Source organism: Engraulis encrasicolus, chromosome 7 (genome assembly GCF_034702125.1).
Source record: "Engraulis encrasicolus isolate BLACKSEA-1 chromosome 7, IST_EnEncr_1.0, whole genome shotgun sequence".
Taxonomy (NCBI): Eukaryota; Metazoa; Chordata; class Actinopteri; order Clupeiformes; family Engraulidae; genus Engraulis; species Engraulis encrasicolus.
In genome coordinates, this window is record NC_085863.1 from 49,520,353 (window position 1) to 49,546,449 (window position 26,097).

A 26,097-nucleotide genomic window follows, 5' to 3' on the forward strand; every position below is an offset into this window, starting at 1 on the left:
GGCGCTATTACGTCATTTCGCAATCCACAAAAGTAGGCCTAGGCCTACACAAAACAGCAAGATGGTGAACATTACAAAACCTTTGCAGAGAGAGAGAGAGAAAGAACAGAGCTATGGTGTTCGAAACTGCTCTGACCTAAGCAAGTGTTTTGTCATTGATTGCACTAACATTTTAATCAGAAAGTTTCCTGTTTCCTGTTATTCATCTGCGATGAACTGTCTTGGTCTGGCTGTCTTGATCAGCGATTGGCCGCAACCACTTCAAATGCATTGGCTCTCGGAAAAGAAGGATGGACATTATTATCATATTAGGAAAACGCACGTCTTCAACGCCCGTTGTCTCGGTAGCGACGCGCGTCAGGAACGCGCGCTTTGACATGAAATTACGGGCGTCGGTGACGTGCGTCGTTCCAACGCATCATGGCGCGCGTACAGAGCGGCCGTTGTTGGTGAAAGACGGCGAAAAAAGCGCCCGTATTCCGGGAAAACGGGCGCTTTTAACGGGCGAATTTCAATCTTAACGTGCTACTTTGATCCGAAATGTGGCCGCTTTGGCTTTCCATAAAATGTGGGGTGCACGACGTCGCGACACGGCAGCTCGCGCCACGGCGTGTGACGTCATTTTGGGTCACGTGATGGCGCGAGTGAGGTAAGTATGAATCCCCCTTTACGGTCCACGAAGACAATATCCACGTGAAAACGCAAACGCCTGCAAACCACTGTTTTGACAGAAATACAGTTCACCTGTCGCCTACTCTGTTTTCTTCCCAAAGCGGCATTTAAAAGTATTCCATGAAATCCAACATCAACGTCACTTCAAATAGGTGACAGCATCATGCTCACACATGAAATAACACTTCAGTGAGGGGGGGACATCACTGCTCTCATATTAAAGTGAAAAGAGAATTTCACATTTTAGTTTATTTAATGTAGGCCTATGCAAAATTGCAAATAGCCTATTCATTGAAATCTGTCCAGAAAGGGTTGTAATGTTTGCCTGTTTTTTATGTTTGTAATTAAGTGATTAAAAAAAAAAAAAAATAGCCTAACAAAAATAGAGATTTTATGTTAAAAAAAATGTGATATGGGATGGACCGATGGCCCCCCTAAGCTAAATTCGCCTTAGGTCCCCACATTGCTAAATGTAGTGTAAGGGATTATTTTGAAAAGACAGTAACATGTAATCAGCAATGCATTACAGTTTTTCAGTAAATTGCCCAACACTGTTGAAATCCTATGGTACTTTTTCAAATCCAGGCTTATACAGTACATGGTAGGCTTATTGATAAATTGCCTTGACAGGTTATGAGGAGGCCAAGGGGGCGTTTGGGCAAAAAAGGTTCAGAACGGGCATAGACGGACGCATCTGTTGTCCGCCTGTCGGACTTGTTGTAACAGCTTTTAGAGGGCTTTGCATCCAAACTTTTCATATCTACATTCTCATGCATGGTCACTAAGTACTTAAAGACAGCTCAACATCGTATAAACAGTTTTCTTTTTATTCATAATCATGGCATTCAATATAAACACAAAATTAGGCAGTCATACAAGTAAACAGCAATTCACTACACATCCTTCTGAATAGGAAGTGAACTCTGTTGAAAAGGAATTTTAAAAGTCCATAATTAATTTCACTGTGGGTGATGTGGCTGCTCAAGTCCATTTGAGATGTGAGTAGGCCTTCATAGTTTTATAATAACCATACTGTATATAGTGGGCTGTGCAGCTGCGCTCTCCTTACCACTCCTGGCGACCCGTACTATGAAAGAGTGAGTGACGGTACATTGTGTAGTATGTAAATGACAAACAAACAAACAAAACAAAACAGACAAAAAAAATCATGTAGTTGTTCTGTCCTGTTGAACTGCATCTACTACTATGGTATTCGTAATGTAGTATGCATATTCATTTTTTGAAACAACTAGGATATCTGACAAGAGTACATTTCCAGTCTTTCCATATTCATGCTATAACTAACTATATTACTAGGGAAACTTTTATGCCCATTTCAACTGATCAAATTATTAATTTCTTGGGTGGTCTGATGTTTCTGTATGACATGGCTGTAACACTCTGAGAATATGGCTGGGAAGGGGTTTGTAGCCAAGTGCCTTAAAATATCTTATTTCACCCAGAGATTCATTGGATGGTTCTCACACGTCTAGTTCTCAGACATGCATACTGTACAGCTGTTCTCTGAGCAATGTACAACATGGCTTCACACGTCCACAGGCTGAAAGACATGGTAATGGAGAAAAAGGCACTTGAGTCCAACATATCAATGCCCTGGGTATGCTGATACAACTGTACAGTACAGTATATTATTTATGTTCAAGCCATCGGCAGAGACGTTTAGGTAGAAGAACAGAAACCCTCAATATCTGCATTACCTTGGTACATGAAAAAACAATGCTTTTCATTAATGCAAACACAAATTAAGGGGGAAAACGGTGTATTGGTAGGCCTAGTGATCCTCTAGTGCTTTTCATGAAATAAGCCTGTACATAAATGAAACAAACACATGATCACAAATGTACTGATGCATAGTTTAAAGCTTTCTTCATGCAATTGATGCAATGCAATTATGATGAACCCTTAAGGTGACGATACGCTAGGCAACTTTTCGAGTAACACTTTTGGGAAACCTCACTATAAGATTTAATTTGGACAGTTTATCACTACACAACACTTTTACCAAGAGAACATGGATCAGCAGCAGACAAATGACAAATTAGGAGCCAATTATGTATGTTGTTGCCCAGCAACAAAGTTGCCCTGTGTATCATCACCTTAAGAGAGCCCCAGACTGTACCAAGACAAGGAAGCCCTATTCTTGCAATGACACTGAAACAGAGATGTAGTGTGATCATTTGCATCTATCCTGTGATTTTGATTTGCTTCAAAACTGAATAGGTTCTTCATTGGCCCATGCTACTGTGCTCATGCAGATTGGCTGTTGATAATAAATAACCACGTCTCATCTTGGCCTCGTTTACACGAGACATTTAATTCAGAATTAACTCACTTTAATTCTGAATAAAGCTTAATTCCGCTTTGAAAACATAATGTTAACACTTCACAATTCGGAATGAAACGAAAGATCAAAGTAAACTCGACGGAACTATTTAATTCTGAATTATTAATTCGGAATTAAAAGCGTGTTGTAAACGTAGCCATTGTAGCTTCTACTTGCTTGCTGGTTTTCACATCACATCTAGCCTCATTCCCAAAGGGAAGTTCAGATAGTCATTGGCAAGCCTCTCAGCCAGTCAAGTATGATTTTGTTCCAGTTTTGACTAGGATTCTGGAAAGGGTCACTCAAGCTAAAAGCAGAGAACCTTTCCAGAGGTTACTAGTTACAAAATCAAGACCCAAAGGAATGACACAGGAAAACAGTACATCATGCTGAACATTACAATATTACGGCTTTCAAATAACAATCGTAACAAAATAAAAGAAAAAAATATAGAAAAATCAAGTAATTGGCACAGTCAACAAGGGCAGAGAAACAACATTATCGCCATTTAGGAGTCCTTCACTGACATGAGGCATGGTAAACAGTTAAAAGCACTTCATTTGATGCTGCCAAAAACAAGCAAAAATAACAAAACGAAACAATGAAATTGTACCATGCCTGTCATTTCATGCACTCACCAAACCTTGCCTTCACTAGCCCTATTTCTGAGATGAGAAACAAAGAGATACATTTCACCTCTGCAACAATCGATAAAAAAGAATAATTTCTTCATGTATATATTACTCTATATACAACATCAAAAGAAACACGATAACATGTAAAATAAAATAGAACATCGCTATTTAAAGCAACACTAAGTAGTTTTCTCCTTCAGTCACCTCACTGGTTAAGAACAGAACCATCTCTCTTTTGAGCTATAAAGTGACAGGCTTGGTGTTTGTAGCCTTAGGCCCTCCGCACATCGGTTCCGACAGCACTGCGGAGCACTTTGGCTTCCGACAATTTCGGCTACCCCCGAACACAATTTCACCACAGCAGAGAATGGATAATCAATGGGTGGCTCCGACAAAATAGAACTTATCCCTACTCGCCAGCCGACATCCGGGAATGTCTGTGGACATCGGCGCTGGTGTGCGGGGCTGTATTGAAAACAGTGGAATCGAACTTTGGTGGAGCAGTGCTCCGCACTTTGCCGGAGCCGATGTGAGGAGGCCCTTAGGAGGGTGGCAAAAAGGGAATTCAGAAGTGTCTTTCACCATGTTACTAAGATGATGAACCACTTACACAACTTTGGAAACAGTGAGAGCAGTTACGTACATGAGGGAAAATTTTGGTTTCAAACAGAATATTGTCAGTATTCGGTTTAACACGAGTTCCGGAATTTTCTGTTTACACGCGTGGAACAGCGTTCTGCAACCGGAGTGTTTTCTGAACACAGCCACATTTGGAATGAATAGAGTTACTCATGCACAAACCGAATATTTCCACCATTTTGTTCCGAATATTCCTTGCATGTAACTGCGGTCATTATTTTAAGATTAAAGATGAAAAAAAAATGTTTAACTACTTAGTACTGCTTTAAGATATCTTTTCCAGTACCACCACTGAATTCACATCACAGCTCTTCACCTTTGTAACTTAAAAACAAAGTGTAGTAGATTTTAAGGCACAGTTTAGAATTCCCTTCACTTCTTTGAGGAAAGAGTCACAAAAAGTGCTTTAAAGGCACTAAATAATACAAATAGTTTAAATTATCTATTCTTTTTTAAAAAAGGAAATAAAATAAAGTTCAAAGAAGGAAGTAGCAACACTCTTTCTGTTGCTTGGAATGTTGCTTCTGAATTTGGTCAGAAATGAAAATCTGGACATGATTTTGATTGTAAACAGCCATACACATGCTTTCCTTCATTCTCACGTGTGCAGACCTGCGCCCCACATCTATACACACCCCACAAAAAGTAAACACAACATAATATATAATTGCACTTAAGTGTCTTATCTTCATTTTTCCTCCAGTTTGTCAAAGTTCTTCATTGGGTGAGAAGTTACTCCACAGTCACAGATTTGGCCAAGTTCCTAGGGCAGTCCACCTGGTTGAAATAAATCACATTACTAGCACAATGGAGAACAAAACAACAAAACTGCTTTACGCAAATAATCTACGGGATCATACGCACCCTTTCATAATCAGTTACATGCACTGAAACTCACAGAAAATAAATGGTACTCTGATGACAGGCTAGAATTAAGACCATAAACATGACGAAAGACATTAACCAGGACCAGAGTATGTACTGTATGCTAAACCCATGGCATAAGAAGTGTGTGTGTGTTTGAGTGTGTGTGTGAGAGAGAGAAAGGGTGTGTGTCAGAGAGAGAGAGAGAGAGAGAGAGAGAGAGAGAGAGAGAGAGAGAGAGAGAGAGAGAGAGAGTGTGTGTGAGTGTGTGTGTGTGTGTGCGTGTGTGTGCGTCCATGCGTATGTGTGTGACGTACATCATATCCTCTGAGCACGGCCAGGTGGAAAGAGAGGAGCTGCAGGGGGATGACACTGAGGATGCCCTGCAGGCAGTCCACCGTCTGGGGAAGCTCGATGGTCTTATAGGCACACCTTGTGATCTCAGGGTCGTCACGGCAACATATGATGATGGGCCGCCCCTAGAAACACACACAAAGAAGGGGACAGAGGGACGAGAGAGAGAGAAAGAGAGAGAGAGAGAGAGAGAGGATAATGGAGGAAAGGAAAGGTTGTATGTAAGTAGATATGCACCGGATCCAAGATCCGGATCCAGATCCGGCAGGATAATAGGGTTTTTCACAGGATCCGGATGCGGTTCCAGGATCGAGGATCCGGTAGCCGAGGCTTTTCAGTCAAAATAGTTTGAGCCAACGTGATTAAAAGGGCCCACGTGTGCGAGTTGGCTATGTGTTTCAACCCTTTCGTAGGATCCGGTATCCGATCTGGCAGGATCTTAAAGCGATGGTTCGGAGTAGAATCACCCTAATGCCATTTGAACCGTGACACCCATCCACCTTTACACCCGAAGTGTTTTCTGCCGCAGGCTTACATCAACAGAGTTGCCGTGTTATTCGATGTTTATTCCGGTTAGCTTGACTCAAGCGCATATGGATACTGGGCACCGTCTCCAAACTTTCCCCACAAAAATAACATGTCATGACACCAAACTTCTGCAGTAGCACAAATATGGTCTGTACTCACGAAACGAAGCATTTGGAAGTTTGGAAATAGTCCAGGAGTTTATTATTATCAACACAAGCCGAATAGCTTCTCTGCTGCTAAAGCTGCGCCAACGTTACTTCCGTCATCTAAGACAAGCATGTAAGAGTCCTCAACGAAGCTCATAATATGCACAATGAAAAGTGAATTCAGCATCAGTATTGATAACGAAAATCCTTGTCTAATTGATAGTAGGTAAGATTTGAAATATCTTTTAAGTATTGCCTTGAAAATATAAGCCTTAATCACAATTCAGTGAAAACATTTTTAACACTCTCGTCTGGAAGTTTGTTGAAGACTTTTACGGGCTTGTCTCATATGACGGAAGTAACGTTGGCACAGCTTTAGCAGCAGAGAAGCTATTCAGCTTGTGTTGATAATACTAAACTCCTGGACTATTTCCAAACTTCCAAATGCTTCGTTTCGTGAGTACAGACCATATTTGTGCTACTGCAGAAGTTTGGTGTAATGACATGTTATTTTTGTGGGGAAAGTTTGGAGACGGTGCCCAGTATCCATATGCGCTTGAGTCAAGCTAACCGGAATAAACATCGAATAACACGGCAACTCTGTTGATGTAAGTCTGCGGCAGAAAACACTTCGGGTGTAAAGGTGGATGGGTGTCACGGTTCAAATGGCATTAGGGTGATTCTACTCCGAACCATCGCTTTAAGCAGTGGATCCGGAATCCGGCATGATCCTAAAAATCAGGATCCGGTGCATCTCTATATGTAAGTAACAAATACAATATGGTGTGTGGAGTTGACAGCCTTGAAAAGAATGTAAACAACCTCCAATAAAAATGTGTTTCTGTAGCACATCTGCAGGTGACGTGTGTCAAAGACATTGAAGCAAAGTTCCAAAATATGCCATATCACGTTCAAGATGGGTTACAGGAAAATGAATACTAGTGTGTGTAGGAGGGCTCCTAAATTTGCAGCTTTGACGTCCAGTGATATAGACATAGGGCATTCAGTCTCAAATAATTTCATTTCTGAGAAACCACAAATGTTTTGAAGGTGTCATTACAGCAAATAAAGCACACTGTTCAACACCTGCTTTCAGGTTTCATGCCTGAGATCCATTCCGATGTACTAAGACTAATTTGAGATGAAAAAGTGTATGTGTACATTGCAATCCATGTTAAAGGGACACTGTGTGAGATTTTTAGTTATTTATTTCCAGAGCCCATGCTACCCATTCACTAATGTTACCTTTTTCATGAATACTTACCACCACCATCAAATTCTAAGTATTCATTATGACTGGAAAAATTGCATTTTTCATACATGAAAAGGGGGATCTTCTCCATGGTCCGCCATTTTTAATTAAAAAAAATAGCCATTTTTAGCTGCAAAAATGACTGTACTTGGACCATACTAGAAAATATTTGTTTATTACTTAGTACACTTCCAAGTAAAGATCAAATTTGGTAATAGGCAGCACAGTTTCAATGAGCAGCATAGTTGCAGTACCTTTTTTGACCATTTCCTGCACAGTGTCCCTTTAAGTTAAGAGGTAAATCATCTAATAGAAGAGCCTGGAGTCCTCATTTAAGAAAATTATTAAGATGCTGTATCTCCTCACCTGTCTGGCGGTGACCTGCTGCAGGGCGTTGTGGCACTTGGTGTAGCAGGCGTCCCTCATCACCACCATGATGACGGGCATGTCCTTGTCGATCAGCGCCAGTGGCCCGTGCTTCAGCTCTCCCGCCAGGATGCCCTCCGAGTGCATGTACGTGATCTCCTTGATTTTCTGAAAGGGTGACGGGGATTTCTTTTTTTAGTTAGGTAGATTATTATATTTGGGATCATGTGCAACTCAATTATAAATGTTGCCATTTCAATCATCATACTGTCATAGTAGTGTAGTAGTATGGTAGTAAGGTGTGACTGACCAGCGCCCCCTCCAGGCAGGTGGCGTAGTTGTATCCGCGTCCCATGACCAGGAGGGACCTCTGGTGGTACAGCTCCTCTGCTATCCTGTTGATGTGCTCATCCAGAGCCAGCACCTGCTTTATCAGACCTGCAAACACAGCCATTACACTGTGAGCATTACACTGACATTACACTTGGCTTATTTCCAAAGAGATATTATAATGCTGATTGTGATGGAGTGACCATCACTAGGGTTGTGGGTGTGTTGTGACTAAAACGCCAACGAGCCTGGCTCTTTGGTGTAGCGGTCAGAGCCCCAGTTTACTACTCCAGAAGGTCTGGGTTCGAGTCCCAACTGGGCAACTATACTCCCCTTCGCTACACCGATTTATAACAAGCTTGATCACATACAGTATACAGGCACTGTACGATGACAGCAAAGGCTGAACAGTATTTTGTGGCAGCTAGCAGACTAGAGCACTTATGCACTGCATGAAAACTGTTTGAAGTGGTCCTGCAATGATTTCCTTTCCCTACATTTGGCACAAAATGGCATACACATAAGTTGAAATTTATGTGTAATCTGCTGATTACATTAAAAGCCATTTTAAACACAGGACTTTTATATTAAGACAAGAGTGGAGGCTGTCATTTGGCAGCAAGTGTGGTAGCAGCTAGGTGATGGTTCTTGTACCTGTTACCAAAGCTACGTACAAAGAGTCACTGGACTGTCGTCATAGCAAGAGTGACACGAGTGATAAAAGCGACAGAGTATGATTGTTAAAAGCAGAATACAAGAATTCCGACATTCCAACTGACTGTGGTGGCTGGCGTTAAGTTCAACCACAAGCTGTCGCTCAAACCACTTCTTGTGGCCCAAATCCCTTTTGTTTCTTCAGTCAGCAGCTTGCGCAGGCCATTGATAATGCTAATACTGTGGTGCCAATACATGCACCTGGTAGTAGGTGCCCATACATGTACCTGGTAGCTGGCGCAGGCCACTGATGATCTCCAGCCTCCTCTTCTGCAGGGACAGCCGGTCCTCACTCATCATCAAGGCAAACATGATCAGCGCCACAAACTGGCTGGTGTAGGCCTATGGGGAAAACACAGAACAAGTACACTCACTTACAGGAGGCCTTCAAGTACAAATACACATCATCATCATCATCGGAGATTCGAAGAAAGTCTGTCCTCTTTAGTCCTTATGGGTCTTCAGGTGGGCAAACAACACACACAAACACACACACAAACACACACACACACACTCGCACTCAAACTCACAGCCGTGAAGAAACACATATTGCATTGCTTTGAGTGGCATTTAGTCAGACAGTCAAACAGAATGATGTAAGGGATTGGATTTGATGACGTCCCTTGCAGTGAGGACTGTTCCTCAATATCATAAGGGGGGCCAAGCTTTTGTCATTCATACCTTTGTGCTGGCCACTCCAATCTCTGGCCCGGCGTTGATGTGAACGCCGCAGTCCGTTTCTCTGCAGATGGAGCTGCCCACAGTGTTGGTGACTCCCACAGTGAGAGCACCGCGATCCTTACAGTAGCGCAGGGCCATCAGGGTGTCTGCTGTCTCCCCTGAGGCACGCAAAACAACATGGAGGTTACACATCGGAGGTCATACCTCTGTCATCAACATCACAAATAGTCATAACCCAAGGCATACAGGCCATAGCAAGAACAGGTCATTTGGGAAACAAGGAAGTGAGATGCTGCTCTGTGTATTTAAAAAACGAGGCAGTGCAATAACTCGCTCATTCTCTACGTCCAATCTATGAATAATTGGACCACATGAGAGTGAGAGAAAGAGAGATAACAAGATGGACTGCAAAAGGAACCTGTGCCTACCTGATTGGCTGATGAAGAAGCAGACGTCGTCTCTGAAGACGGGCGTGATGCGGTCCAGGAAGTCACTGGCCAGCTCCACCATCACCGGCAGCTCTGTCAACTCCTCCAGGATCTGCCTTGTCTACACAGGGGAAGAGGGATACAACACAGGACCTTTAAAATGCTTTGTCAGAGACTCTGCTACGTTCACACACATCACTACAAATAACTCGTTCAACGAGAGAAGTCAATAGAATTGTAATGTGTTCCAGCGAAGCGGGGAGGCGAGGAAATGAAGAGAGTACAAGCGATGCAATGTGGGTGGATTCCGAGATAAATATATTTTAACTTCGAATGAGGTAAATTACCAATTGGAATGCACAGCTCAGATTATTGACGGTTAATTTCTCGCTTGTGCAGTGGCAGTTTCACCCGTGGGAATGTTTAGCAAATGTTCCATGAGAGAGTGGCGAGTAGGCAAGTGAGCGAGAAGCGAGTAACTAGTAGCGACGTGTGTGAATGTAGCTTAAGAGTATATATCTTCCAGTAGACAGACAGACGGAATGATATACAGACAGACATACATACCATACACGAACAAACAGCAAAACATTCAACAGGAACATTCAATACAGACATTGTCAACTTCAATTGAGCAAAGAGGTTGAGCAGATACATGTACTTCATGCAGACACAATCTGGTCTGAGGCTTACCGCAACCCCGGCGTGGAAGCTGGTCCCGCAACCAATGATGATGAGACGCCGGCATCGTCTGATCTCCTTCAGGTGATCGTTCAACCCTCCTAAAATCACTGTAATAAAAGAAAAAAACAAATCAGTGTACAGTATGAATGTAAGCAAGTCCAAATAGAAAATCCAATTGACATTGTGAAACAGTACACTACAGCACATTGTGCAATTACATCTAAGTCTCACCCATGCAAGAATACAATTAAACAAACGCAGCAAGGGAGCAGTGTGGGGGGAACGGTGCCATGCTCAGGGTACCGCGGTCATGGAGGAGGAAGGAGGAAAGCGCTGCTTATTCACTCCCCCCACCCACCTGGCAATGTCGGCATTCTAGTGACCTCAGCCGACAGACTCGTTTACATTCGCTTGCCAATGACCGCCCTAATATGATATATAATGAATACGTTACATACTGAATATGCTGAATGCAAAAGTATAATAAATAGAGCCAGTGACATTTCTGAAACCCCTGCTAACTTGCCTTTTAGGTGACTACTGACTGAGTAACGCATGCATTTAGCCGTTTTTCGTGCTCACTACGATCAGCTTCATCAAAGCTGGTTGGATCAAATGTTCGGCTGGGTTTGCGGGATCTGGAAACTGGGGCGAACAACACTGCTGTCCAGAGAGGTTGGACAGTACTGCAATCTGTCCCTGCAGCCAGCTGTGCACACATTCACAATAACTTGGCTGTACTGTCAAACTAAGTCTCTCCCTGGCAGGATATAGTAGCTGTCTCAGGGGTGACAGAAGAACAACGGGGATGGCATCTGTAAATGCCAAAGGGGGGCAGCAGGATTTGGCTGGCTAGCTTCAGCCGATTATCGAGGCATTCTTCAGAAATGTCATCGAATCGCCTTCTGCTTTCCCTCACACTGAAGGCTGAATGCTCCACTCTCTGCTCTACCATGATGACAGTAGCTCTGAATGATGTCACTGTCCATTTCTGAACACCCCCAATCCTTCCTGGATGTAATGTAGCTTTCTGTTCTAGCTCACATCAAGCCACACCATTACCCTTGTCTGGCTGAGTGGAATGGGGATGGAACACTCAAGTACCAAATGAGTTAGTGGTCAGGAGTGCTTCCTCTGACAATAAAAGCTGACCTGACTTGACTTCTCTTCTCAAGCATACTGCAGGGTTAGAAACAAGCAAATGAGAATGTTGAGGATGTCTTGACCATTTCCCTGAATTTGAAGCTCTAGCCAAAAGTTATCAAAAACATTTTCATTAAACAGGACATTCTGTATATAAATCAAGGAGTCTGTGCGTGATCAACAAAATACTACGAACTGAGAGCCCATGGAACGGGCATGGGCAATGAGAGCCCATGGAACGGGCATGGGCAATGATAACGCCACAAGGTCAATGCATCAGGTTCTTGGAAGCCATAAGGGAGACGAATCAAAGGACTTCAACAGACCGATAAGATCCAACGGAGTGAACAAGGACTATGGAAAATGACTGGACACTGAATAGATCTGGTCATCATAACATACAAAATGAGATTGTTCCGGCGAAGACAGGCAGTTCTTGGTTTGTGGCGGTTAGGGCCAGATCAGAATTATAGAGCTCGGCTAATGTGAATATTAATTTGACTGTATTACAAGACAAACAACTGTTCAAATCAAGGATTTCACACAATATCATCTGACTCCTTTTTAGCAATGAAAACATTAGATTCTAGCTAATACACAGTAAGTTCATAATATGTTTTCATGATGGTATTCAAGTTTGGATTAGAATAGCTGGAAATCCATCAATAATCCATTGAAATTAATGGGAGTGAGTTCAGACAGATTTCCAAGGGGTGCCGTTATCTGCAGTTAACTTGCCTACATGTTATTATACCATCCCAGGACTCATGGGTCTTTACACTAAGAGTGGGGGAGCCAGGGCTAAGAAAATCATGCAGGATGTCTCACACCCCAACTCTAACATGTTCACCTTACTTAAGTACTGCAGACGACTCAGAACCATTCAGGCCAGTACAGAAAGAATGAGGAAAAGTTTTTACCCCCAGGCAGTGCGACTGCTGGACAGAGACTTTTTAAATAAGCATTTTTTTAATTTATTTTTTACTTATTTCTTATCTCTTTTTTACTTTTACTTCTTTAATTTTTAAGATGCAGAGCTGATGACCCCATCATCATTTCACTACAATACTATGAATGTGACAAATAAAATAACTTGAACTTGAATGTTAAATACATTTACCTTCCTTAAATGAAAGTTGAATAATGTTAAAGACGTTTACCTGTATTTGTATCAAAGCAGATCCTTCCTCTCATAGTGTTGAAAACGGACTCGGGCTGCTCGAAAATTTCTTTCTGCATAAAAGCCCTGAAGTTGCCTAAGAGAAAGAAAAGGTGTATCAAAGCCATGGCAACAAAAAGTTAATGCACTCAACAAACCTTAGACGCAGAGCCTCTGTTATAAGCGTGTTGTTACACGAATCGTAATGACCAAATTTGTGAGACTCTCTCAACAATGTCATAGCAAGGTACTGATGATGTATTTGAGTTTTTAATGCAAACGGTGAGTCCGATCATCGGCAACAACCATTTGGACCAAAAGACTATACCAGACTATACCAGAAGAAGTAGAAGTACTCTTGCAGATGTAAGTACAACACTAGTGGTATGATATTAAATGATTTCAACTTTGCAATGCCATACTATTAGTGTTACAATTGCATCTGTAAGAGTACTTTTACTATGCATGTAGCATGTTTCAGTACAGTATACTGTACACTGCAGTGCAGTGGCATCTGACCTTTCATGATCTGCTGCAGCTCCATCTGCAGGGTCTGGATGACGCGTGCCGACTCCTCTCCCGCGCTGCGGCTCACGCGGTGCAGGGACAGCTTGCCGTCCGCCACCGCCGCGATGTCATCATCCTCCAGGTACACCACCTTGTTGGTGTGCTCGATGATGGCACTAAGGGGGAGAGGATGACACACATAGACACATGGACACACACGCACACACGCACACAGACACACACACACAGATGCAGGCACACACACACACACACACACACACACACACACACACACACACACACACACACACACACACACACACACACACACACACACACACACACACACACACACACACACACACAAAGATGCAGGAACACATGCACACACACAGACACACACAATCGATGTCAGATTACTGTAACAGCTTCCAGTGATTCTTTGTTTACTGTGATGTAATTTACTGCTTTGAAAAAGGTCATTATTGTTTTCAATTAAGGTATTGCTATCCTCAGTAATATGGCACTGTTGATCTAAGGCAACATCACTACCTGTTATTGTTTCACAGACAGGAAGGGGGTCGTATAAACCCCACATACAGACGAGACTGATGTTTGGCAAATGACAATTTATTACACCACACAACATAAAATGTTAGCACCATCATTTCCTGAAACCTATTGACAGCTGCTTCAACAGTGAAAAATAATTAAGGGTTAGAACTACTAGCACTATTACAGGCCATTCCAATTTTTTTCCAGTTGTAAAGCTTCCATTTGGACGTAATGGTTTGTGGCCAGCAGAGGGCACTGTTTGCTTCAAATGCAAATATTTCAAATTCAAGACCAAAATCAATGCTCTCCAAAAACTACACAAAAAAATGTGTTCTTTATCAGCAAGATGTAATGCCCCATGACAAGGGAAAAAAAGAACGCTAGGCACCAATATTTCAAAAATGAAACCGTGTTGACCATTCTTAATTATGAATTCAATTACAAACTCTCACAGACACTGGGGATACAGTTTACCATTAAAACTGACCCTTGCAAAGTACAATATTATCACATATGCCATCTTGAATCTCAAATACTACTCTTTAGTCCTTTTGTACTATTCTACTAGCCGGTGATGGGAAAGAACAGAAAAAAAGAGGAAAAAAGTAAAAAAATAAAAAATAAAAACACACACACACACACACACACACACACACACACACACACACACACACACACACACACACACACACACACACACACACACACACACACACACACACACACACACACACACACAGAAAGGTGTTGAGTGTCCTACCTGGCATCAGAGGCAAAGTAGAATTCAACTGCTTTCCGGTCACAGACGGAGTGCAGGGACGTGCTGCTGTCCACTCGGTTTCGGAAATTTCTCTTCTGCACGCCCGCCTTGAAGTCACCTGGAGGGGGACCAGAGACCAGGGCAGACAAGGGTGTCACCATGTGTGTGTGTGTGTGTCAGTAACAGTAACAAACCAATCTGCGTCTTTTCACACTTACTCAGGGGAACAGGAGGAGGAGGAGAGGGGCAAAAACACGGGGCAAGCCCAGAGCAGGGCCAGGCAAAATGATGCTGGGGTGCTGGGCTGGGGGTGTGCCTGAGTTATAATGTCATTATTGAAAATAAACAAGAACAGCATGCAGCTGGTGGGGACGTGCCAGTGACTGCACTGCACTGAGAAACAGATGTGGCCTTGGAAAGCACTAACACACACACACACACACACACACACACACACACACACACACACACACACACACACACACACACACACACACACACACACACACACACACACACACACACACACACACACACATACACACACACACGTGCTTGCACACATATTCACACACATATGCGCGCGCACGCACACACAGACACACACACACACACACAGTAACAGAATATAAACAGAATATAAAGTCTGTTAAACTCATTCTGTGCAACCATCACTTTGAGGTGTCTTTGGACTTGATATTCCTACCACTGCCTTCTTATCTGATGCCAGTCTGTCATCTAAGACCTAACACAGTCCATAATGATCAAACTGACAACTTACTGTATCTGAATTCGAAAACAAACAAAAAAACCACACCGAAAACATTAGTTTTGTTAATGTTTTGAAAACATTATGTTTTGTTTGCTTGAGTAGTTCATGAACTTCTTCAAAATTTTGCTTTGCTACCCTCCATGAGCGATGACCTCACTGAACAACGAGCTTGGAGCAGTGGGCCGTCTCTACCCTTCCAGAGTCAATTCTGCGTTCTACTCAGAGGAAAACTAGTGATGCTTTAGATTTTATCTGCACTGATACATCGTTGTACATACAATGACACCATTCCTGCTTATGTCTCATTAAGATACGTGCACTTAGGCATGACTTACTTTGCCATTTCAGCTGTCACACTGACTGAACGCTTTCCTGTCACATATGTAATGTACAAGCAGACAGCCTAACTAAAGTTATTCTCTGGCCTAACTTAATCCTTGACTCTCACTTTCATAGATGAATCATGGCACGCGGCCTAATGAAAATGTCACTCTCCTGCTGTTGGTGTTAAGTTTCCGTCCTGCATCTTGTTTCTCACCGACTGTGTACAAGTCTAGCTTGGCCGCTGTTTCCTCTGGTCTCCATGGCGACGTGGGTTAGCTCACTTGTTTATGGCCGTCCGCCACTCCAATTACGAGGGATGATTAAACCCGACTGCAGCTTTTTATAATGTTGCACTAAACACCCACACTTCTGCCACTCAATACCCTGTCATCCTGCCACACAACCGCTTTGGATCTGTGGGGATTTCCAGGTTTGGTAATAATAACATATACAGTATAACACCCTGTCTGGGACAGCTTGACTAACTATGGACAACATATCACTCCCTGATCGCAGATTCTAAAAAATGAACAGATAAATTATGATAATTTACTCAAGATGATGACACAGTGTAGGGTCAACTGATACAAATGAAAAACTGACTGAACTGGCAGGAGCTCAAACTAGCACAGGCAACTGAACCAGTCACCCTTTTAAAAAATGAACAACTTAATGGTCTTTTTAGATGATATCATGTCAGGGACACGTGGAAATTTAGAATGAGCGTGAACAACGTATTAAACTTAATTGTCTGAATTACGTAATGGGTGATGGAAATGTTCACATTTCAAGTGATGTCACTCCCGCGTCACGTCACGCCTCTATTTGGTCAGCGAGTAAATGAGAAACAGAGAAAATAGTACACATTCCTCTTTTTCCACCCTTTTTTCTATTGAGCTGTCATTCAAAGCTGGCACACCCCTCGGATTTGACGTGGTGCGCCGTACCCGTGTCAGAAAAGCAAACGGAGATGCGACAAAGGAAAAAGCACACCACACCGTTCGCCAGCAGCGGGACCCCCTTTTCAAGTCTCATGTACGTTTTCAGCAATTAGTCAAGCGGCAAGCCTAATCGAAGCCAGCTGCCTGCCCTGCTCTGCTCCCCTCTGTAGCTCTGGACTCGCCGTGTGTCCCGTCCCGTATCCCACTCCACCCCACCCAGCCAGCCCCGGCCCAGCCATGTGGCCCCCACCCCGTCATGTTCTCATCCACCCCCACGTCATCACTGACGCACTCTGAAGCTTGCGCAACCCCCCCTCCATACCCCAACAACCAGACGGACTCGGACCCTTCCCTAGTTGCGCGTCCCCAGTGGTGTGGTGTGGTGGGGGTGATACGATACCACTGAACTGAGGTCAGAGCTGCGCGAACGCACTGCATTGCTGAGAGGAGGACTCACCGCTGTTGTACTGGATGGGGATCTGCTCCCGGGACAACTCATACTTGCTACGCACACCGATCAGCAGAGGACTTCCTCTCCTGTTAATAGATAAGAAATAGAGATATGGAGAGAATGAGAGCAGAGTGAGCGAGAGAGAGAGAGAGAGAGAGAGAGAGAGAGAGAGAGAGAGAGAGAGAGAGATGGTGGGGAGGAACACGTGTTTTTGAATAGATAAGAGATAAGAGAAACATAGGGATATCATAGGAGAATGAGATCAGGTCAAAAAAGGGAGCAAGAGTAAGAGTGTGTGATTAAAAAAATGAGGACGAGAGAGATAGAGGGAGATAAAGAGAGGAGAGAGAGAGAGAGAAAGAGAGAGAGAGAGAAAGAGAAGGGAGCGAGAGAGAGCCAAACAGATAAAGAAAGACAGAGCAAAAGTGTGAGACAGTGAGTGAGAGTGACAGAAAGAGAAAGGGAGGAGTGAAAAGAGTAGTGAAGAGAAGAGTGATGTTCTTGTGTGCTAGTATGTGCAACCCCGGCCAAAATGCATGTTTCATAAACTCACTCGGAGTCGGCACCGGTGCAGAGTGCCAAAGACAGTTTTGTGAGTCACATGGGAACGCAGAGCTGAGTGAAGTAGTGAGTGCTCATATCCGTTCACCCCAAAAAAACCATAAAACACTGTAAACCCAGTAACGCAGAAACGCGACAGTCTCTCATGCATGACTAACTCTACCTCCAGACATGTTTCAGAACACATCTAACAGACTCTGAAATAAACTGTCTTACTTAAGACTTCAGAGAAATAAAATATTTTTTTGTATATTATGGACGTTTAAATGCTCAATAAAGTAGATCTGCACAGATCTCTACTCTGAACTGAACGTTTACAGTGAGAGCAAACTAGGGCATCGGAGTGGAGTTCTCTAACAGGGTGGGCTGCAAGACCTCCTGCAGAGGTGGATGCACTTAAAACAAAGTCCACATACCCCCCCTTAAACAACCCCCCGTGACGCCACTGCAACTTGAGAGTTTGGCCCTCTTGTAAAAGCTCCTCTCCCTTCTTCCTTCTTCAAAGATCTACAGCCGCACACACAAGACTCAAATGCACATGTGAATCATCACCCTCCTGGGCAGCAGGACAGGGTGCATTTCTCGAAACCATAATTGCTAACTACATTAGCTACTTTGTTGGTTGCAATGCAATCTCCCATTGGCAACTACCGAAGTTGCTAACTGGCTAACAACTACGCTTTCGAGAAACGCCCCCCAGGAGAGCCCATGGCAGCATGGGACGTGAACTGCTGTGCTCACATGTCCTCAGCAATGTTCTTTCTGATAAAGACAGTGTTCACCAAACAAAAGAAGAGAGAAATCTACCATGACGTGCTGTCAATAACAGATAAACAAAGTATGGTTCCGTTTAGTAGCTGACAACGGTCAGATTGTTGTGAGTGCATAGTGTGTACTTTTCTGTAATGTGTAGATAATGTGTAGCTTTCAAAAGGTTGGTACAGTACATGACTGTAGGCATGAGCGCAGAAGAAGAAGAAGAAGAAGAAGAAAAAATCGTAAATCTTACAAACCTTGTGGCGATGGCCTCTCCTGGAAAGTGAATGCTTTTGAAGACAAGAGCAAAGGCCCCCTCCTTGGAAGAGAAAAAGAAAGAAAGCAGAGGGCATGGGTGATTTGTTTTCACTAAGAGCATTGCATCCAAGCTTGAGAAGAATCATCATGCTATTTGCGGCACAATCTAATATTATTATTCTGTCATGTGTAACCCAGCAACATCCAAGTACAATGGATAACATTTGGATAGCAGTTTATATTATTAGGACAACATGTAGAGTTTAAATAGGATAACAAGTACAATGGATAACAGTTTAAAGGTGTAGGGCCTATTACCAACAAGCGTGTGGTGTAATTCCTGCAACAACACCTTTTAAGGTGCACTGTGTAGGATGGTGGCCAGAGTAAGTATTGCAGCTATGCTGCTCAAGAACTTCATTGGATTGGATTGAAACTTCATCCAAACCAATTTTGAATCTTGACATGAATATTTATTTATTAAATAATAAACAAATATTTTTTTATTAGTCATAATGAATGCGTAGAATTTCATGGTGGTGGCTTATCATGATACATGACAAAGGTAACATTTGCGAATGGGCAACATGAATTCTGGAAAGAAACTGCTAAAAAATATTATACAGTGCACCTTTAAAGAAAAAAATCCACCATTTCTGGAAATTAGCATTTTTTTACCTTCTCTAAGACAAATTATTGATTATTGTTTCAATGATGTATGCCAGCTTGGAACTGGGAGTTATACAACCAGATTCAGAGAACGGCTAGGGAAAGGTAAAACTCAATTATTTAACTTGAGGGGAGGTAAACAATTAGCATATTTCCAGGAATGAAATGTTGCTTTAATAACTATTGTCTCCATTGCAACTCATACAGTTTGTCTCAGTGCTTGCAAAATATTGACAACCATTGTGAATTTTGGGGCACCTCCAACTCCACAATTGCAAAAACAGTAATCAAATACAGTCGCAAAAACAAAAATGAAACGGTCACAAACAACATGCTGAACTCTACGCAATACGCTTTTGACATTTCAATCAAGAAAGAGCCTCATTTCTATTCCTGGTCTGCTCAGCTGCTCTGATGGCGCACAAATAAAAAAAGAAAAAAAAAGTCCCCATCATCTCATGGTGCAGAAATGTCTATGTGAATGAATCCTCTGTACCACCACGCAGCTTATTTATCTTGGAGCTCAACGCCCTCCTAACTCTAAGAGCTGGACCCAAAAACTCCCATCCTGCCCCTGTCTAGCTGAGCAGAACCCCTGTGTGTGTGTGTGTGTGTGTGTGTGTGTGTGTGTGTGTGTGTGTGTGTGTGTGTGTGTGTGTGTGTGTGTGTGTGTGTGTGTGTGTGTGTGTGTGTGTGTGTGTGTGTGTGCGTGAGGAGGGAGGGAGGCAGGGTGACGGGTGTGTAAAACACCAGGAACAGAGAGGTCCACACACACTGCGCCAGCGAATGAGAGGCGCCTGTGTGTGTGTGTGTGTGTGTGTGTGTGTGTGTGTGTGTGTGTGTGTGTGTGTGTGTGTGTGTGTGTGTGTGTGTGTGTGTGTGTGTGTGTGTGTGTGTACGTATGCGCGTGTGTGTAGTGTCTGCTGTCTCTATCTCCTGCCCTCCTACGGCCTCCTCTGTGACTGTGTGCACCGTCATCGAGGGAGCAGGGGTGGTGTGTGTGGGGGGGGGGATTCGCAAGGCAATGAGTCCAGAGAGACCCACAGATGTACACGCATTCTACCTCATACACACTATATGTGTGCTTAAGCAACTCACACAAACAAACACCAACACACCACACACACACTATTGACATACACACACACAAACACCAACACATGAACATGAACATGAACATGAACACACACACACACACACACACACACACACACACACACACACACACACACACACACACACACACACACACACACACACACACACACACACACACACACACACACACACAACCTCCAGAGGATCTGCATCTGTTTCCAATTAGCCTGAGGCCAAAGCTGGATCCTTAGCTTTCTCCTCGCTCAATTTCAGACGCCAATAACTCACTTTCTTATTCTCTCTTCTAAGAGGCTTCTTAGCACAGCAGCGGCAGCAGCAGCTTGGTCCGGCTGCTGTTACTGTACTGCACTGTACATACATTTAGAGAGACATGAATGTGTCTCGTGACGCGTCTCGTGGAGGCGACGACCTCTCTCGTTCGCTGGGATTTTTTTCTGAGGAGGCCTTGGGTGTCAGTGTGACAGAGTGTGTCCTGTTCAAGGTCCCACTAGTGAATCGAAAAGTCGCCGTTTTGTTTTAAAATTAGTACTTTTTGGAGCTTATTACTAACAGCCCTTTTCACCGTGACGTCACCCAAGTTCGGTTTCTGAAGCATTACATTACACAACACTTCGCTGACGCTTAGCAGGAACGTAAATGACTAGCTGTCCATAGAAAACAGTGGTACACAACAATCGCATGTCTACGCAGCCGGGTGCTACTTCTCCTGCTACATATGCATTGAATCAAAGGTGTATGACGTTAGACGCAGACCACTCTCTCACACTATCTACTACAATTGTCTGCTACCTGAACTACTGCTGTGTGGATGTGCGCACCCTAACTTTCAAACAAAGCTCTGGGTGTTGCCCTTACCAGGGATAGTAAGATTCTATATTGTTCTTGTTGTATTTTCTCTGCCATTACTGTAATGTAATACTGGAGTGTCCCAGGTGGTTGATGCTGGTGTGTGTGTGGGTGAGCATGTGCGCGCGCCTGTGTTTACGTGTGTGAGAGAGGCTACACCCTGAAATAAAAGATGGCCAGTTGCATCACTGGCTTAATATTGTTCGGTTACGAGTTCGCCATTTACCGCAACACGAAGGAAAAATAAAGTGACTACACTCTCTGTCTAGCCTGTGGCTGTGATTTTCTCTCTTCTTCTTCTGCTTCTCTCTCCTTCTCACTGTCACACACACACACACACAAACCAGTGATTGTGATTTTCTCCCTTCTTCTACTTCTCTCTTTCTTTTTCTCTCTCGCTCTCTCTCTCTCTCTCTCACACACACACACACGCACGCACGCACACACACACACGCACGCACGCACACACACACACACACACACACACTCACACTCACACACACACACGCACACGCACACACAAACGTCTCTCTCTCTCTCTCTCTCTCACACACACACACACACACACACACACACACACACACACACACACACACACACACACACACACACACACAAACAAACATCTCACACACACACACACACACACACACACACACACTCTCTCTCACTCACACACACTCCTGATGCTTACCAGCTGTTGGATGACGCGCTCCACCAGGGTGGAGAAGGACACAAAGTCGTTCTCCCGGTTGTCATAGAGATACTTGATCAGCTTGGGGATGACCTCTGTGTCGGTGTCAGACTCAAACTCATAGCCTTTGGAATTCTGACAACAGGGTGGGACACACACACAGACACACACCACAGTTAAAAGTCCAGGCCGTTGGTAAAAACAAAGGATGTGCTCTGCTTGGAATGGTATATACATGAAGAAATGGAACCACTACTCTAGGCTTGTTGCACTGACAGCAAAGACTTTCAATATGGTAAACAACCACACATTACCAATGCAATAAAGTGGGATTAATTCTGATCTCCTAAATGGCCATTACTTTTCTAAATTTTCCCCATTGAACTCATTTCTTTCTGAATGCCTGCAAGTCTCCGTAGCCCCTTAATGCACACCGTTCCTCCAGTGGCACACTGTAATTAATAGTCATTGAAAAGTTAACTACCACAGTACTACAATACTATGACATAACATAGGGCCTTTAGTAATGCACTACAACTTGGTCATTGCCATTCTGGTAACAGCAAATGTATAACGCTGTGTCTTAACGGGTTGAGGAACGTGACAGCTTTAGAACCCTATTCTAGAAGAAAATCCTTATGAAGTGTCTCCTTATCAGTCGTCTCTGCTAGCAGTATCTCCAGTCTATACGGTACAGTGCGGTGTTCCGTGGGACATAATGTTATGCCTCCAGGAATAAAATACCTGGTGGTATAAGGCCATGCTGTACCCTAGAAGTATATTATTCCACAAAACGTGTAGCCCTAATGACAAACTTTGTACCAACTACAGCACTGCTTCCATCTCTCTGTGTACAGGGTGGGTCACACCGCAGTTAAAGTCCAGGTCACTAGCAAAACAAAGGATGTGCTCTGCTCAGAGTGTTGTTGCACGTTCCTTCTTCTTCACACCCAGAGGTGAAGCAAGCCCCTCCGCCCGCACCTCTTGCCCACTGAACAAAAACATGCTTTCTGGTTCAACCGGCAGAGGAACTTTGGACCCCCATAAATCACCAGTCTTTGTGTTGCCATGTTTGAGGCATGTTGCTACAGTGAAGGGTCGCAAAGGTCTGAGCAACAATCAGCGAAACACTTCATTAAGTCAACGCCACCAGTTTACTGATACATCATTAACTTTGTTTTTGAAGTGTACCTTATTACATGATAATGAACAAAACTGCTCTGAGGTTTCAAAAGGATTTATCTATCAAAGTGTTCATGAAACAGCAATTCCATGATGATTTTGACATCACACTTACTGACAGCATGGAAGCACAACAACAACAACAACAACAACAACAACAACAACAACAACAACAACCACAACAAATCTTAAAGCAAACTTAATGGACTTACCAGGTACTTCCTGAGTTCTTTGTAGTTGGTGATTATGCCATTATGTATAACAACGAACTCTGTAAAATGCAGAAAGATAAAATGACAACATTGCTGAGTAATCCACATGCAACTGTAATCGTGCCATTGAACTCAGTCACACTGCTACCTTTGTACAGCATTAAGTCTTACAAGAGAGTATAAATGCTGGTGACTGATGTCACTGCATTATTACTGTTTTACTACATAAATCAGACACCGTGTATTTGTATTACATAACACTCTTTCTCTGTCCCAGTTAAGACACATGAGCAAAAAAGCAGAACAGAGTAGGGACAGGGTATCTGTGCTAAAGACCATGTTTTTCATTCTTTAATAATACACTGTTTTGCCACACACTGATGTTTGGAATTGAGCAAGCATGTGCGTAAGCCTGGCTCCACTGCGACTGGGTCTTTGAAAACTGGCAATAGGAGAGCATCATCATCATCATCTCTCTCTCTCTCTCTCTCTCTCTCTCTCTCTCTCTCTCTCTCTCTCTCTCTCACTAGGACTGAGAGAGGCCTCACATTAAAGTAGAGCACTCTGGTCGTCGTGGCATAAGTGCAGACGGGGATAGACACGGTGTCAGCCACAAACTCACCGTTGTTTTTGTCAGAGCGGTGTGGATGGCTGTTGACAGCGCTGGGCTCTCCGTGTGTTGCCCAGCGAGTGTGAGCGATGCCAAAGTGCACGTCCAGCTCAGCATCCAGGTAAATGGAGTCATTTTCTGGAAATCCAGGTCACAGATTATTAGGACGTGCCTGTTGGTGTTTGATTGGTGCTCACCAGAGTTAAATAACACAAAGTTAAAGTCGAACAAACACTGCCTCACTTACTGCACAGAACTTCATCCAGGGCTTTTACCTTACCCCTCTTCTTAAACAGGCAAATGCTGCCACAACTCTCCTTCCTTGGCCCATCAACAGCAATACCTGAGACCAACGTCAGTGAAGAAAATATTAGCCACCTCTTTACTAGATGCCATTCAAAACATGGCATACCAACAGTGTTGTTACAATGCTACACATGCACGGAACAGCAGGAAAATACAATGTAACAGCTCTTCTGAGGCTTGGAGAGACATACTCAAGAAGTCTCTGTGTGGGGCCAGTTAGCTACTAGTCAGTGTAAGCTTACCCGCTGAATCATACCCCCGGTACTCGAGTCTCTGTAGTCCTTTCACTAGCGTGTCAAAGATTTCCTTTCTCGTCCGTGGCACTCGATAGTTCAGGTAAGCAAAAATCCCTGCGGGTGAGAATAGTAGACATGTTCTGAGTGAGTGGGCAACTGCGTCCTATGGCTAGCTCTCCTGTGGGTATGAATGGGGAGTAAAGATGAAGAAACACTCCAGGAAACGAGGTGTATACCGCAGTGGTGTGTGAAGATTTTCACTCAGTTAGCATTAACAGTAACATGTGCTTCACAGATGCGCTGACAATAGCGTCTATTATGGCTGCTACCTACCTACCGCCTGTTATCTAACGGAGCAGCAGCCCGAGTCGGTACTGTACATTCTGTAGCTGGGCTCGACGTTCCACGAGCCCCATGTGTAAACCTGATGAAGAAGACCCGAGGCAGATACAATAAAGTAGCCTAGCAATACACAAATACCGCCAGCTCCCATTACACAGTTCATGTAATAAGATTATTTCAGTGTTAATGGTGATAGGTTAAGTCTTTTAGCGCTGGGATGTTAGATGTGCGGTCCTGGGCGCACTGTCAAACATGATGGTCATATTAGCATTTCATGATCAAGCGGCTAGCTAGATTTGGTTACTGTCGAAGAAAAAAGTCGATTTGAACCAACTGAGTCCTGTTAGCAAATAGATTTATCTTTTATGCTTACGTGTGCATATGAGAACATGATAGGTGACCTTAGATACATCAGCGCTCCGTTGAAAGTTAAAGCTAACATCAAATTCTGCCAATTAGAATGATGTCCGACCACACCATAGCTAGACTGGAAATACAGAAGTAGAAAGAAATATGGTTCTTACCACACATTATTCAAGGTTCGTCTGTTTTGAGATCCCAGCACGGTTATATAGATATGATATAGATATGTTAATGTATCCTCCAGTAAACTACGAAAATTACAGTGCAATAATCAATGCGATGTGCAGCCGTCCAACTTTTTAAAGCAGCTGCGTGCTCCACCCCTGGTTTCCAGGGAAACCCCTGATCCACCCACCTCCTACTAGTCAGGAATGAATGGTCCTTGCAGTGAATGAACTGTAGGCCTACTGGTATGCTACAGGAGCCCAGTTGACCCCCAAACCTGATAAAATCCAAACTCACACACTTTGAGAACCAATGCCCAAGAGCCTGCCAACAGGGTCACAATTGAAATTGAAAGCAAAAAAAAAAAAAAAAATGCAAACTAAAAATGCAAATTTTGGATTAGCCTATCTTATTGAAAAAGGGGACAACATAGTGCAATTGCATGGTCGTAAATCCAGCTTCAGCCATGTTATAGCCTTCAAAATTCATGAGGAAAAAAGATGAATAGTACACCACCTGCCTGATGGGG

General features: G+C 43.4%; 1 protein-coding gene across 1 annotated transcript; it reads right to left on the minus strand.

The window, feature by feature from the left end:
* Positions 1-1,478: 1,478 nt before the first annotated feature.
* Positions 1,479-25,731, minus strand: gfpt2 (glutamine-fructose-6-phosphate transaminase 2). Its single transcript, XM_063203821.1, has 19 exons — positions 25,565-25,731; positions 24,705-24,812; positions 24,404-24,499; positions 24,169-24,294; positions 23,547-23,605; positions 22,153-22,287; positions 18,824-18,885; positions 17,256-17,335; positions 14,762-14,879; positions 13,459-13,622; positions 12,941-13,036; positions 10,647-10,744; positions 9,954-10,074; positions 9,526-9,683; positions 9,072-9,186; positions 8,111-8,238; positions 7,801-7,968; positions 5,472-5,633; positions 1,479-5,067 (listed from the first exon to the last, which is right to left on the minus strand). Exons 1-19 carry the CDS (start codon positions 25,569-25,571, stop codon positions 5,023-5,025), a joined length of 2,046 nt encoding a protein of 681 aa, XP_063059891.1. The 5' UTR covers positions 25,572-25,731; the 3' UTR covers positions 1,479-5,022.
* Positions 25,732-26,097: the final 366 nt, after the last annotated feature.